The sequence below is a fragment of the Poecilia formosa genome, unplaced genomic scaffold (genome assembly GCF_000485575.1).
Source record: "Poecilia formosa unplaced genomic scaffold, Poecilia_formosa-5.1.2 Scaffold694, whole genome shotgun sequence".
NCBI classification, from domain to species: domain Eukaryota; kingdom Metazoa; phylum Chordata; class Actinopteri; order Cyprinodontiformes; family Poeciliidae; genus Poecilia; species Poecilia formosa.
The window spans coordinates 112,029-126,848 of NW_006800633.1; the positions used below are offsets into that span (position 1 = coordinate 112,029).

Genomic DNA, 14,820 nt, shown 5'->3' on the forward strand with positions numbered 1-14,820 from the left:
CACCATCTTCAACAACTACTCACCATCTTCAACAACTACTCCACCAACAGGAACTCCACCAACAGAGGGTTCGAGTGTTTCACCGAATACAGGATCTTCCCAAACGAACGCTCCCTCCACAGCACCAGTGACTGAACCTCCAAAGCCTTCAAGTAATTCAGCTACTTTACAAAAATATAAATAATTTAGAAACCATAGCTAAACATTAAAATACCTCCATTGTGTGTTTGTGTTTCTTGTCACATTATCAAGGTGCTTGTGCTTCAAACCCATGTGGTGGTGGAAGCACCTGTGAGGAACGTGTTGACGAGACTTTCACTTGCTTGTGTCTGCCTGGTGACGTTTATCAGGGTGACTGTCAAAGAGGTGAGTACATGAGAGTAAAGCAACATGGGAATATGGGGCTTTTTTTAAACTAAGTGTAGAAATATGTGCAGATAGACAAGGTGAACAATCTTTTTGCAGAATGTCACCAAAAGGACTAATGGTATTTCTAAAATGGCTTTTCAGTAAACCATTAGAAATTTGAATATGTTTAATTTGACTTTGAAAAACAGGTTAAAGAAGTAATTATCTAGATTTGCTCTATTGTCTGTTATAAAAAAAAGACTCAGAGATTGACATAATTTTGATAGCCAAATAGCTGCCCCCTGCTGGTCAATCTGAGGACTTTCATATATGGAGCTAAATTAGTCTCAGAAAGATTCACAACGTTTACGATATTTGTATGTGTACAATGAGATCCACAAGCGTACCAGATGTGTTATACACATAATTCACAAATGTGCTTAACACAATGCATAATTGTGTATCTCAGTATTCACATATGTGTAAACATTTTGTCAAATTTTGTTTCAAACTGCACAAGTGGTAGTAAACTACAAATCTGAAAAATATGCATTCACATAGCCCTTTCTATTTCTTCACAATGAGAACAAGCCCCTGAAGGATTTTTCCCTAGAATATTTTGCTGCTCCTCTCGGTAGTCTCCAGGGACTTTTTATTTTTCCAGGAAAAGAAGAAGAAACTATTGTATTTCAGCAGTGCAGTCTGGAATATTTTTTTATAATACAGTAACTTTAATGAAAGTGCATGTCCTTAATATAATGCGTTTGGACTTCGGGGTGAAGTCAAAAATATATTTCCAGTAAATCTGGTAATGCTCAGATGTCTGAGGTTTTCTTCTGCTTTGAGCGGAACATCACAATTCTAATGCTTAAATATCCCAACTTTTCACCAGCCTTGAACACATCATTCTCACTTTGTTAGAAAGTATCAAAAGTCGAAAGCAGAGGAAGGCTGATCCATGCACTTGTGTTGACTGATCCGTCCACAGCTGGCAATTTGCATATTTTCAGATTTATATGTGTATTTTCTTACTACTTGTGCAATTTGAAACGTTAAGTTGACAAACTATTTATGCGAATTTTGAGGCACACATTTAATTATTGTGTACATATTTGTGAATTATGTGATACTCTTACAAATCTCCTTGAAGCCTTGTGGATCTTATTGTATGCGAACAAATATTATTGCATGTGTTGTGAATCTTTATGAGATGAATTTAGCTCCATATTTAAAGCCTTTCAACAGAGTTTTCATTCACTTGAGAAAAAAAGAAGAAATATCACATGGTCTGTCAGCTGATCAATTAATGATACTATTAATAAGGACAAATTTACTGAATATTTAATCTCATATTTATGACTGAATGTCATTACTATGTCTTTAAAAGCCCAAATCAACTTTAATTCTCAAACTGAACATAAAAAACTGTCAAAAATATGACTTTTAAACTCATAGTAATGACTATGAACCTCAAAAATATGACTGTACATTTTACACCAAAATGGTGACTTTTAAACTCATAAGTATAACATGGAAATCTGAAATTGTTACTTTTAAACTTAAGATTTCACTAATATTGTCAATAATATCATTTTTAAACCTTGCTCAAAATTATAACTCACGATGGAAACTAATATTTTAGAAAATCCTGCCTATAAATATCAAAATTAAAACTTTTGAAAGCATAATTATTACCCTGAATATCAAAATTTCATCATCTACATTGCTATCTTCAGTTTTTTTTTCAAGTGGTGGAAATTTGCTTCCATTAAAAACTTCAATACGTACCTTGTATATTTATTCTGTGGTTTAGCAAAATCTGAAACATAGATAAACCACCAAATTCAGCATTTTAAATGTCTTTGTTTATATCATCACAAAAACAATGTAGATGCTAATTAACCATTTCGAACCCTAATATTTAGCAGTATGTTGATCAATGTAAAGTTAATCCTTTTAATTATATAGTTTCAAGTTATATTTAGTTTCAGGTTTTCAAGCATTTCATTTATTAGTTTCAGTCGTAGCAGTGGTGGTAGTAGCATTGTTTGACTTGGACTATATTCAAAGACATTAAAAGGTAATATAATTATTTTTCTTAAAACAATTTTGTTGTCATCTAGTCATTAGGCTAACAGTTAATTTAACTGTTTTTTTATTATTATTATATTTAATTGATAAGCTCTCATTTGTAAATTCAAACTGCTTGAACATTTCTACTTGTATTTGTGGGATTCTTATGAAACTTCATCACAGTGATCTTGTTTTTCCAAATAGCCAAGGTTTTCCCTGGACTACTACACTTGGAGAAACCATATGAAGAGAAAATGGCAGACAAAACATCACAAAAATTTAATGAGACTGCCAAAAGAATTACTAAAGAGGTAAGCACTCATTTATCTTTCCCTATATTTCATTTTGGCCCAAATGTCATACTTAAAAAATATATTGGGGAGTAATGTTGATGTCACCTGTATTGCACTTAAGATTAACTTAAAAGACAATTTGTTCTTTGAGCCCAAAAACAAACAGAACACTGTTCACTAAAATGATATTTTTAATACACAGATTGACGGACGGTTCATAGGTGTAAAAAAAGGATACATTACAGCTATAGTGCTGGAGCTAAGGTAAGTTTCATAGTCAAAATAGTATTTTCTATACAATAGTGAATATTTACAGTATGACACCAATTCTCTGCTTAGTGCAATATTCCTTAATTATGACATTTTTTCAAATAGGGAACAAAACGCAAATGCGAGGGCACAGAGACAGTCAGGAAACGTTGAAGCATCAGTAGAAATCACATATGAACCAACTGCTGAAATCACGCAAGAAATTGTAACAGAAACCATGAAAGATGTCACCTGCAAAGGATGTGCACTGGAAGGAACCTTTATCGGTGGGTTTTATACAAATATCTTGTTATTCTGGGTGCTCTAGGCTTTACCTTTCTCTTATTCTATATGCAGCACATTCATTACACTTATCTTCCAGAATATCTGTGTTATATTATTCAGAAATATGTGGTGTTAAGACTAGTTCCCATTTTTGTTTTGCAACTTAATTTATTCTTCTTTTTATTTTTCTATTATTTTATTTTCTATCATTATGGTTTAGTTTTGTCAGATTTTTTTTGTTACTACAAACTTATTTTTAATATTCTTGACAAGCATGGCACCACTGCATGGACAAAATATACATGTTATAATTTCTGTCAAGACTTTAAATCTGATGTATGTGCATGTTATGTTATAAAGTTTTCTGATGCCATCAACCTTTTTTTCTATTTCATTCAAAAGTCAAAGACCTTTGTGATTCCAATCCATGTGACACTTCATCTTCAAAGTGCAGTCCTGCAGAGGGCACTTTCCACTGCACCTGTGGTGATGGCTTTATTAACACAGATTACACTGACAGATTATGCTTGGGTAAGGACATTTAACGATCAAGAAAGTTTAAATCTTTTTCTGAGCTCTAACTGTAGTGTAATTTTCTGTATTTTAGCATGTCCCAGTGGTCAGAAACCTGTGGACAATACATGTAGGACGTAAGTGCATCGACCTAACTGTCTGGTTTACTGTTTTCTGCAAGTCCAACGGTTTTAAGTTAAACTATGTTGTTGTTTTTTTCAGTTGTGGCTTTGGTTTGACTGGCTTCAACTGCAAGGACAGTGAGTATACAGTAGTGAAAACCAAAGCATGTTCATGATGATGTTAATTTTTATGTTTGCTTGAGGGGAGGAATTACAATAAGCATACAATTACAATTCACCATGCAATAAGTCACGTGTAAAGCAAATTATTTCTGTCATTTTAAGTGGAAAAAAATTCAGAATTGGGTCAATGACTCTGAGAAACTGGGGAATATTTTTCTAAGTGTTAAACAGAAAATAGTCTTCAACACTGGTTCTAATGCTGGACCACAGCCATTAGCTGCATGTCTTAGCCCCACAGTGCAGCTACAAAAGCCTTTATTTAAAAAACTATGAGACACATAAAACATCTACTAAAGAAAATTAAAGGAGATTTTAGCCCAGCGAATTTTCCCTCTAAAGCTATAATAAAATCTTTAAAATCAAATTTTACATTTTGAGACAGAATGATCTCTAAAATGTGATCCTGTTGTATCAAGATCGTAAAAAGACTGAGTAATTAGTGACTGCTTCTCTGTTTGCTAGACACGTTGTTGATCGTTGTGATCGTTTGCGGTATCCTCGGAGCTCTGCTGATCGCTACATTGATCGCTTTGCCATTGGTAGCAAAAAAGTAAGTTTGAACTCTGTTCATTTATCGACCTTAGCGACTTCTACAATCACCTTTTTTCTCTAAAACTGCATTCATATTTTTGCAATAGACTGCAAGCTATGCTAGATATGCAATTTTAAACACAACAGGAGAGACATTGTTGCAGTTTTCTGTGTTATTGTTTCTTCCAGATCCAAGAAGAAAAGCTCCAAGAGAAATGAGGAAGACATTGGGAAACCCTACCAAAGTCATTCTGTTGCCAAGGCCCCACTATCCTACGGCAATGGCAACAGCAACAACTTTTCCGCTTCAGTTAAAGAGCCAACAAACAGCCTGGCGAATTCTGGGGCCCCTCGAATCCCACGAGCCACAGCCAACAGCAACTGGGAAAGCAGGACCAACCTGGAGATGACTCCAAGCAACAGTCGACAAAACTTGATTCCTTCAGGGATGAACTCGGTGGGTACACCTCTGCTTGACAACACAAACATCTGTGCTTTATTCACTCACAAATTATGATGTCTCTTCTTCTCTGCTGCAGCGATTCAACAACAACCAAGATGACATGTACTCGTTCTCCCAGAATCGACCCAAAAACCACGCTTATGAGGAGATGCAACCCAAGAGCAACCCTTATTCCCAGAACCGAGCCTCAAACCCTTACGCTCAGACCCGAGGCCAGACAAACCCTTACTTTAATTAAGGAAAGGGAAGCTGAATCACTTCAGGGGTTCCTATAATGGTGTTTTTTCCCCTAGTGACTGCAATTCATTGGAAACCCAATGATGTAAAAGATGTAAACAGAAGCATATCAGCTAAGATGTGCAACGTAATGTAGTAGATATTGTTGTATCATGTGTTCCTTTACTACTTTTAGCTGTTATTGTGTGACTTCTATCCTATAAGCTGTAATAAACCAATCTGCTTTTCATTGTTTAAATCTTTTTAATTCTTGTATTCTGATTCACCCATAGTTCTGTATGCTGATTGAACATGAGTCCATAATTTATTCCATGTTGAAATTTCTTTTTGTTCATCTATGAATTTACTACATTTGTTTTTTTGCTCAGCATTTCAGGCTTAATTTGAGTCTCAATTTTAAGTTTAACTAAGTTTTGGTAAATGAGATGAGCTGAAAATTTCTCCAAATTAGAGAATGTGAAGATGTTCATCATCTTTCAATATATTTTATATAGCGGTAAAATTATTTATAATTCCAAAAGTTTGCAATATTTAGCAATGCTTGTATCCTTTCGCTTTTTGTATTTCATAGTATTATGTTGTATTTAACTCAAAAGCTGCAAATCAGAGATGATCTGTATTTGAAATTTACACTTGCATTTTTTATATGAGTAAATAATAAAGATTGGATTGCCTATTTTTGAGTCTAAAATGTTTTATAAAAAGGATAAAAGAATATTGCTGTTCATTCTGGTCACACAAACATCATTTTAATGTTTCTACCTCTGATTCATACAGTTTAGGTCAAAATTCTCTCATCATGAGAAAACAGGGTAACACTATTTGAAGGGGGTTGAATAAGACTGATATGACACTGTCATAAAAACCTGTCATGAACATGAATAAGCCTTCATGAATATTTATGACTGTTGTCATAAAGCGTCATTCGGTAAATTATGACACTTTTAATACAAAGTTGACATTATTCAAAATGTCTTTGTTATGACAACTTGACATTAACCAAGAAATCATTACTGATATAAATTTGTTATAAAGTATTACTGATTTCACTTTAAAAATTAGGTAACTTTATGTTATTAAAGGTAAAGTTTAAACAGTAATGATTTCTTGGTTAATGTCAAGTTGTCATAACAAAGACATTTTGAATAATGTCAACTATGTATTAAAAGTGTCATAATTTACCGAATGACGCTTTATGACAACAGTCATAAATATTCATGAAGGCTTTTTCATGTTCATGACAGGTGTTATGTCATGTTTATGACAGTGTCATGACAGTCTTATTCACCCCCCTTCAAATAAAGTGTTACCAAAAACAGTCATATTCAATAAAAACAATACATTCATAACCTCTAACACTAGCATTGTTTAGATCACTAACACTCATACTGATGTTTTCAAGCCTTTATTTTTGTTATGATTATTTTCTGATGATATTTAAATCAACTCAATAAAAAACATCTTCATGACAATCATGTTTAATACTTTCTTAAATATTGCTATTTTCAAAAGCCACTTCTAATCTCATTTATTGAATGTGTCTGTAAATTTTATGTTAAATTTGGGCTTTAATTTATGCATGAAAAACTAACTATTGCTGTTGGATGGAATATTTATCCAATAAAACAACTTAAGTTTTTTTAAAATGAAAGCTGAGTCACAAGTTTGAGTAAAGTGAGAAGTACAGCAAAGGATTGTTATCAGTTTTTGTCTTTGTTGTGGTTCAAAATTACACATCCAGCCTGAATTATACACATATTACCTTGGCTGGTTTTTCTTCCACTACACACTGATCATTTGACAAGCTTCCAGTTATAACCCTGCCTGGATATTTACATTTGTAATATTTTGAACTAATAAATAATTCAGTCAGAAGATTCTGTCAACTACTATGCGCGTTATGATTGGTTGTCTACACTGCACCCAGCAATCCCTTTGGATATCTACAGTTGGGGGGTGAATTTGTTTACAACTTACCCAATCTGATCAGGTAATCTGGGAAGAAAACGTGGCCCTTTGACAAATACATTTCAGCAATAATAACCAATTATTAGTGATTAATTTTAAGCTTGTGAGAGGAAACCAGGGTTATTTAATTTATGTGGTAGGGGGAAAAAATTCATTGTTGGACAGTTTTAATAAGCATCACAAAGGCTTTGTGTTTTCATAGGCTTGGCTTTATTGGATGACTTTGTCTGCACTCCACTCTTCTGTAGCTGTGTTTCAATCAACATTGTTTTTTAATTTTTTTTTCTAAGTATCACATTCGTATAATTTGAGGGAAACGTCAAAATTCCAAATACTCTCCTCAATTTTGTAATAAAAACAAAATAAATGATGCTCACTTGAGGTGTTTTTGGCTTTTCCGAAAAAGAGTCGATGAGCAAAAAGGGAGACGGAAACACATTTGATGAATAAGTTCTCACATCAACCTTTCCCATTTACGGGTGGGTCTGTGCCATACCAGAGGCACGATACACTGAAAGTTTCCTGCAACTTCCTGGAGTGAAAGATGCAAATAAATCTGTTCCAAGTCTGTTGATTTTCTTCAGAAGCTGATAGCAATGAACTCCACTTCAATGTGACTAATGGAATGAGCGGTGTAGCTTACCTTTGGTCAGGATGATACGTGGAGCACCTTCAAGTCATCGAGTGATGATTAAATAACATGATATGACTGTTTAAACCAGCTTTTTTTGTCCCACCAACACCTAAAATGAAGTTGAAATGGAGCAAGAGTTGAAGAGAGTATCAATGCAAAGAGAAAAAAAGTCAAGATAAAATCTATTTTTGTTAATGAGCAGCAATTCAGCTACACTTCAGGTCCCATTAAAACATTAATTTCTTAGTAATCAATTCCTAATCTCAGCAGTCAATAATTTAATTGAGTTCATGCCAACTTCATACATTTTATTTATGGATATTTTTATCCTTTTATTGTAGGTGATTGAGTGACTTCATGCAGTCCCACCCTGTTTTATTTGTAACCAAATGTCTGTAATGACACATGATCAGTGGGCTAAATTATTGAGACCTATTACAAATACATCATAGTAAGCAATTCAGTGATAATTTGTGAATGTATTCATAAGGTCAGTGAATAAATCAAGCTTCAAATTATTTCAGTGTTAACAGAGGACAGATTAACAGCAATAAACAACTGACAAGGAATGTAATCATTAGTTTCTATGGTTTATTATTAACATCTTTGATGTACAGATAAATATTTGCATGACAAGCTTTAGTCATTCTATAAAGATATTTATCCAGCACATGGATGTTTGACATGTTTATGTAGTACTTTGGTGTTTATACAACATGTAATTTCAGTTTTCTAAATAATTTATAGGGAAAATCACAGTTTAGTAATTGTGCAGAATGATTGAGAACACAGCTGAGCCATTGGTTTCAGGACAAACTCCTACCCCCAATAAATAAGATAAAAATTTGCACACTCATCAATAGCCTCATTCAAGCAGGATCTGCCTTAATTCTTTGTGACATAACTTCAACCAGATATAACCATATGATCCCAGAGATTTTGGTCCAGAGTGACATTATAGCATCGCACAGTAGCTACAGATTTTTCATATGGACTTCCAAGACGTGATTCTCCCGTTCCACAACATCCCAGAGCTGCTCTGTTGGGTCCAGATCTGGAGGCTCTAGAAGCTCATTTATTATTTAAAAATTACACAATCAAACCAAAACAAAATACAAAGTAAAATGGAAGTTTTGGTAATTTAAGGAACAAAAGGACAATAATTTATATAAGAAACAAAAAATAACAATGAATAAATGAGACAAAATAAGTTTTCCAAATCTTTTTTTTCTCTCCTCCCATTATAAAACTTATAAGATTTTAACAAAAACTGCAGGTGTGTGTCTGTGTCTGATGGTTAAAACATGTTTGTTTTTCATCCAGTGGGTAAAAAATCCAGAAATGTAAAAAGTACAACGTACTAAAAATAGTCCTAAAAGTAAATTTTCTTTTTTCAAAAAACTTACTCAAGTAGATGTAATTGCATAAATGTAACTAGTTATTTCTCAACTCTGGCTGTAACTGATAGAGATCTTGTTCCATTCTGGGAAGAATATGTATTTCTTCACCACATTGTAAAAATGATCGTTAAACATGACTTTGGAAATTTATATTTATGGCAGCTTATTTTTGTAGCTAGGAGTGTAGTACTTTAAGGTAAGCTACAACTCTATGGCACTTACTGATTCTTAAAATACTTTCGTCTATGTCTGGATCTGGGGGGAAGAACTTGCTTTCTGTCCTTTCACCTGCCTCAGTTATAACTAGTTACATTTACTTCAGTAACTTTGTGAAACAAATAAAAAATCAAAAACTTTTAGGAATACTTTTACTACACCATACTTGTTACTTTTACTTAAGTGATGTTATTAGGAAGCACTGCCGTTCTTACTTGAGTAAAATTTCTGAATATTCACTGTCAGTAACTTTACAGAATAAAGAACAAGATTGTTTTAACCAAATCTGTGTGAGATAAAGACACATGAAATGTTTATTGCTTGTTTCATAACTGATGACTATATAATGATTTTATGATGTAAAGCACTTTGAACTGCCTTGTTACTGGAATAAGCTATAAACTTGACATCTATTGTTGTTAAAATGGGACTCATCATTTGTACAAAGGTTTGTTGTTCTTTATTTTCTCTCTGTTGAGTCTTCTGTTTCTTTTGGAGACATAAAGACTACAGTAAATACATATATCATGGAAAGTACCTTACCTTATTATAACATTTATTGAATTTACAATATCAAGTGTAAGTATTAGTTTAATAACTTTTATATTGACGAATTATGACTTAGAAAAGTGTTCATTCTGCTTGGATTTGTTATTCTGCAAGATTATCTATCGTAATAATTTCTTAAATATCAGAATTTGAGAATTTTTGTCTCTCTGGTGACGTGATTTCTAAATAATAGGTAAAATGATCTAATCAGCCTTTTACTAGACAATACTTATTTTTTCTTGAGTAATTTCTTGGGCAGTTTGAGTGAAACTATATTGAAGAAGTTGAGTACTCTACCCACCTCTGGTTATAAGTTATTGTAAATTGCATCTGTTTCAGCCTTGATTTCAAAGAACTCAGCGTTTCAGCTGTTAAACAGTTTTCTGGACGTTTGTTCCAGATTTGTGAGATGCAGAGCAGACCAGAACCAGAAGACCTGAGATGTCCGAAGGCTGAGACTCCAACAGCAGATCTTTAATGTATTGTGGTGCTAAGCCATTCAGTGATTTATAAACTACCAACAGTATTTTAAAGTCTGTCCTCGGAGCTACAGGGAGCCAGTGTAGGGACTTTAGAGCTGGTGTGATGTGCTCTATCTTCCTGGTTTTAATGAGGATACCAGCTGCAGCGTTCTGGATCAGCTGCAGCTGGAGGATTTTTTTTTAGTCACATTGATTGCAGTAATCAATGCGACTAAAAATAGACATGTGAATGAGTTTCTCTAGAAGTTACTGAAACATTAGTCCTCTCATCCTGGAAATGTTCTCCAGGTTGATAGAAGGACGACTTTGTAACTGTCTTTATGTGAGTCTGATATGCGAGTCTGAAGGTTCAGGTCAGAATTCATCACCACACCCACATTTCGAGTTTCTAGCTGTGTGTTGACTCTAGATCGTTCCTCTTTAGGTCCAAAGACAATAATTTCAGTTTTGTTTCTGTTCAGTTATGGCACATTAACACACTGATTTGTCTGTTTAGTGCACAGATGGATAAGAGTTGCCTGGTGACCAGTAAAACATTCATTTGTTCCTAAATCCTGTGGCAGACACAGTTTATGGTGAAAGACAACTTTAAGCAAATAAAAGACATAGCTTTTGAAAAAGATGTGGCCGTTGAGTTTTTTTTATTTTATTTTTTTTTTTTTTACGAAACACATTTAGTGCCCTGCAACGTCCGAGGAGGCGTGGTCACTGATTAAAACTTATCAGTCAAGGTTGACTTCACATTCATCTCAGGCTTCTAACCTCTCAGGTGTCATCCACTCATAGCTTGTACTGCTTCGGGTCTTTTTGTGGGATTTTAACGTTTATTTAATTTTTTTGTTTGTTTGTTTTTTGATAATGGCTAAAACATTGACTGTGACATTCATCCTTTGGATTATCATAACCACTGTCGGTAAGTGTTAATGCTTTAGTATACAATGTTTCAATCGTTTTGTTTAGAAGTAGTAGTCGCAACTTTTTTCTGCTCTAGTTTGATTCTTTATTATTTTTTGTCCTTATTCAGGTCAGACTCCATCACTCCATAAATGGAAGAGCAAACATCTAATGTTTGTTCTAACTGCATTAACAAACATTAGATGTTTGTTAATGCAAACATTAGATGTTTGCATTAACATTAGATGTTAAGAGCAAACATTAAATGTTTGCTCTTCCATTAATGCAGAAACAGCTGGTCTATAAAGACTTATAAGCAGAAGTGGAAAGAGTAAAAAAATAATAAAAGTGCAATTACTTAGATAAAATGTTCCTTAAATACAAGTTACCACTCTAAAAAGTTAGTCAAGTAAAAGTTTAAAAGTATCTCATTAAACTTTCATTTTTAAGCAAATGAAAACTTTCATAAAACATTCATAAGATGTTTTATGACTGGAAAGTGCTCATAAACTCATAAATAGATCCGATTTCAAATGTAATTGAGTAAAGCACATAACTGAAAACATGCTTAGGTAGAAGGAAAAGTTCAGGTTTTGTAAACTACTTTTAAAAGTAACAATTACAGACAAATTGTACTTAATTATAGTAGCACGAGTAAATGTAACCAGTTACTTTCTATTACTTTCTGTTTATAAGTGATGCAGGTGAAGGGACAGTTTAACAAATTAATTAAATAAATTGGAAAATATTTATATTCTTTTTTTACATCTTGTGACTAACAACCATGATTATTTTTTTTAAAATAACTGCCTCAAACTGAGAAATAAATCAAAATCCCAACATCTGTTTATGTTAGAATAAAACATGAACAGTAAAATTAGTTTGTATAATTGCGTTAATTTTAGCGTTTATAGGTTTATTTTAATGTTATTTTAAAAATAACTAATGTTTGAAAATCAGAAAAGTTTTAAAGTTTAAAGATGATGCAGCTTCTCTTGCTTTTCTTTCAGTGACCTTCACTGAGCTATAAATTTTGTTGTTGTGCAAGATCACTCCTAACTCCGAAATGATTCATCTGGAGTGCTTACCGTATATTATTTTATAAGTATAAAAACCGCCAATCGTTAACCATGTATCTTTATTTAAACTGAAACATTTTTAAAATAATAGCTGACTCTTAGCAATATACGCTTTTTTTTTTTTTTAGAATCTGGAAGCTACAATAGAAAGAAATATCCATTATTGTGTCACAGTAGGGAAATTCCAGCACAACAATAGCAAAGTGATCTGTAACCAAAGCAAGTATATTCACACAAACATAGGAGTATAAAATAGATTAAAAAAAAAAAACAGGATAAAAAAACAGAATAAAAAAACAAAACAATCTTACCCTAACCCTTAAGAGTGAAATTTCAACATAAATAATGTGCAGTAAAGATGTGCCGATCAGGCTTTTTCCTGCCGATTCCGATCACCCATGAGGGCCGATCACCGATACCGATCACATATTATTTTTTCAGAGATTATCTGTCTCATGTTAGGATAGCAAACGTTTTAATACGTATATAAAATGTATTTTTTTAAGTTAGATGCTGCAGCTTTAAGCAGNTGCTGTGCGGAGCTACGTAGGTTTGTGTTAGAATCACGGCAGCAAACCAGCAAAACGCAAAGAACTTTTCACAGTTTTTCCCTCCAAACTAACCGACTGAGTTGAGTAAAGCTGCTGGATGCAGGTAATGTTGGCTAAAAGATTACTTTAGCTAACTTTACCTAGTTAGCTAAAGGTAAAGTTAGCTAAAAGATGACTAGCTAATATCAATACAGAACCTTAAGCTTAACAAGTACCTTGTAGGCTACCGATGTTGGTGTCTATTTTCAGCTACGTACAGTCATTTTGCCAGACAGCCATTCGTAATCCATAGAGGGGGCGCAGAAAATGTTTGGAAACCACTGGGGGGGGGCGCAGAAGAAAAAGTTTGGGAACCACTGCCCTAACCCTTAAGAGTGAAATTTCAACATAAATACGGTGTAGTAGAGATTTGCCGATCAGGTTTTTTCCTGCCGATTCTGATCACCCATGAGGGCTGTTCACCGATACCGATCACATATTATTTTTTCAGAGATTATCTGTCTCATGTTAGGATGGCAAAAGTTTTAATATGTATATAAAATTTATTTTTTTAAGTTAGATGCTGCAGCTTCAAACAGAGGTTCGGTGTGAGTCACTACCAGGTGGAGCAGAAGCGGCGCTCCGTCTGTGAAATATTACTACCTGTAGCGTAGCAGCGGTTCAACAGCGAGAGCAGAACCAGCGTCTTACATCGCAGCTCGAAGACTTTAATAATTTTGCGGGTTATTTGTTTAGCTTTCTGACCGTCATGCTAATCCGGGTGAGTGTTTGTAGCTGTGCGCTGCTTTACCCGCTATCTGATCTCTCCATACGTCTTTTTTTACTGCAGTGAGCCTCAATGTAGCCAAACTCCGTCAAGTATGACTTTGTTTTTATGCCATATTAGATTCGTCGTGTTGATGCATTTTGACGTGCTTCACCCCACGTGCTTCAATTTTCCGCCGCAACATGCAAACTTTCCCATTCACTCAGTGCGACATAGTTCCACATCGCTTAGGATTTGTTGCTGAGCGTTTGCGCAGTGTGAAGGAAAGAGGAGACCAGCTGCACAGGCAGGCTGCGAAATATGATGCAGGTGATCAGTTTGTGTGATCCGCAACAAGAGACCGTGATCGGCGATCACCGATCATACACTTTTTCACGGAAATCGGTAGATTATGATCGGTGGCCGATCGATCGGCACACCTCTACTGTGCAGTTATTAAATCCAGTACAAACTAATGTGCAACTGTGTAGGTTAAATTAAAAAACATAAAAGTTGTGAAGGCGTATTTAAAAGTAAAAACAGGAGATTTACAGTAAGTGACCATAACAAAATATGCAAAAGATGGAATCCAGATAAAGGCAGCACTGTTACTTAAAATTAATAAAACTGTGCCAATGAATAAATGCTAACATAAGTATCACAACCACAGCAACGACAGAAGCAACGTCAACTACAGAACCTCCTGTGTCAACCGCAGATGGATCAACACATTCCATGACAACAAAGTCTCCATCATCTGCACCAAGCACAGAAGCTACAACAGCTTCGACTCCTATAAAACCACCGACATCTGCACCAACCACAGAAGCTACAACAGCTTCAACTCCTACAAAACCCCCAACATCTGCACCAACCACAGAAGCTACAACAGCTTCAACTCCTACAAAACCACCAACATCTGCACCAACCACAGAAGCTACAACAGCTTCAACTCCTACAAAACCACCAACATCTGCACCAACCACAGAAGCTACAACAGCTTCG

At 34.4% G+C, this 14,820-nt stretch overlaps 1 protein-coding gene across 1 annotated transcript; it reads left to right on the top strand.

The window, feature by feature from the left end:
- Nucleotides 1–10: 10 nt before the first annotated feature.
- On the top strand, nt 11–5,973 carry LOC103130916 (protein HEG homolog 1-like). Its single transcript, XM_007542441.2, has 11 exons — nt 11–152; nt 253–366; nt 2,626–2,732; nt 2,917–2,978; nt 3,090–3,250; nt 3,651–3,779; nt 3,856–3,898; nt 3,984–4,021; nt 4,529–4,616; nt 4,787–5,054; nt 5,137–5,973. Exons 3-11 carry the CDS (start codon nt 2,676–2,678, stop codon nt 5,296–5,298), a joined length of 1,008 nt encoding a protein of 335 aa, XP_007542503.1. The 5' UTR covers nt 11–152; nt 253–366; nt 2,626–2,675; the 3' UTR covers nt 5,299–5,973.
- The last annotated feature ends 8,847 nt before the right edge of the window (nt 5,974–14,820 follow it).

Coding starts and splice junctions, on each gene's coding strand:
- LOC103130916 (XM_007542441.2), top strand. CDS start 2,676: ATGGCAGACAAAACATCACAAAAATTTAATGAGACTGCCAAAAGAATT. Junction 2,979..3,089: donor GCTATAGTGCTGGAGCTAAG/GTAAGTTTCATA, acceptor TTTTTCAAATAG/GGAACAAAACGCAAATGCGA. Junction 4,617..4,786: donor TTGCCATTGGTAGCAAAAAA/GTAAGTTTGAAC, acceptor TGTTTCTTCCAG/ATCCAAGAAGAAAAGCTCCA.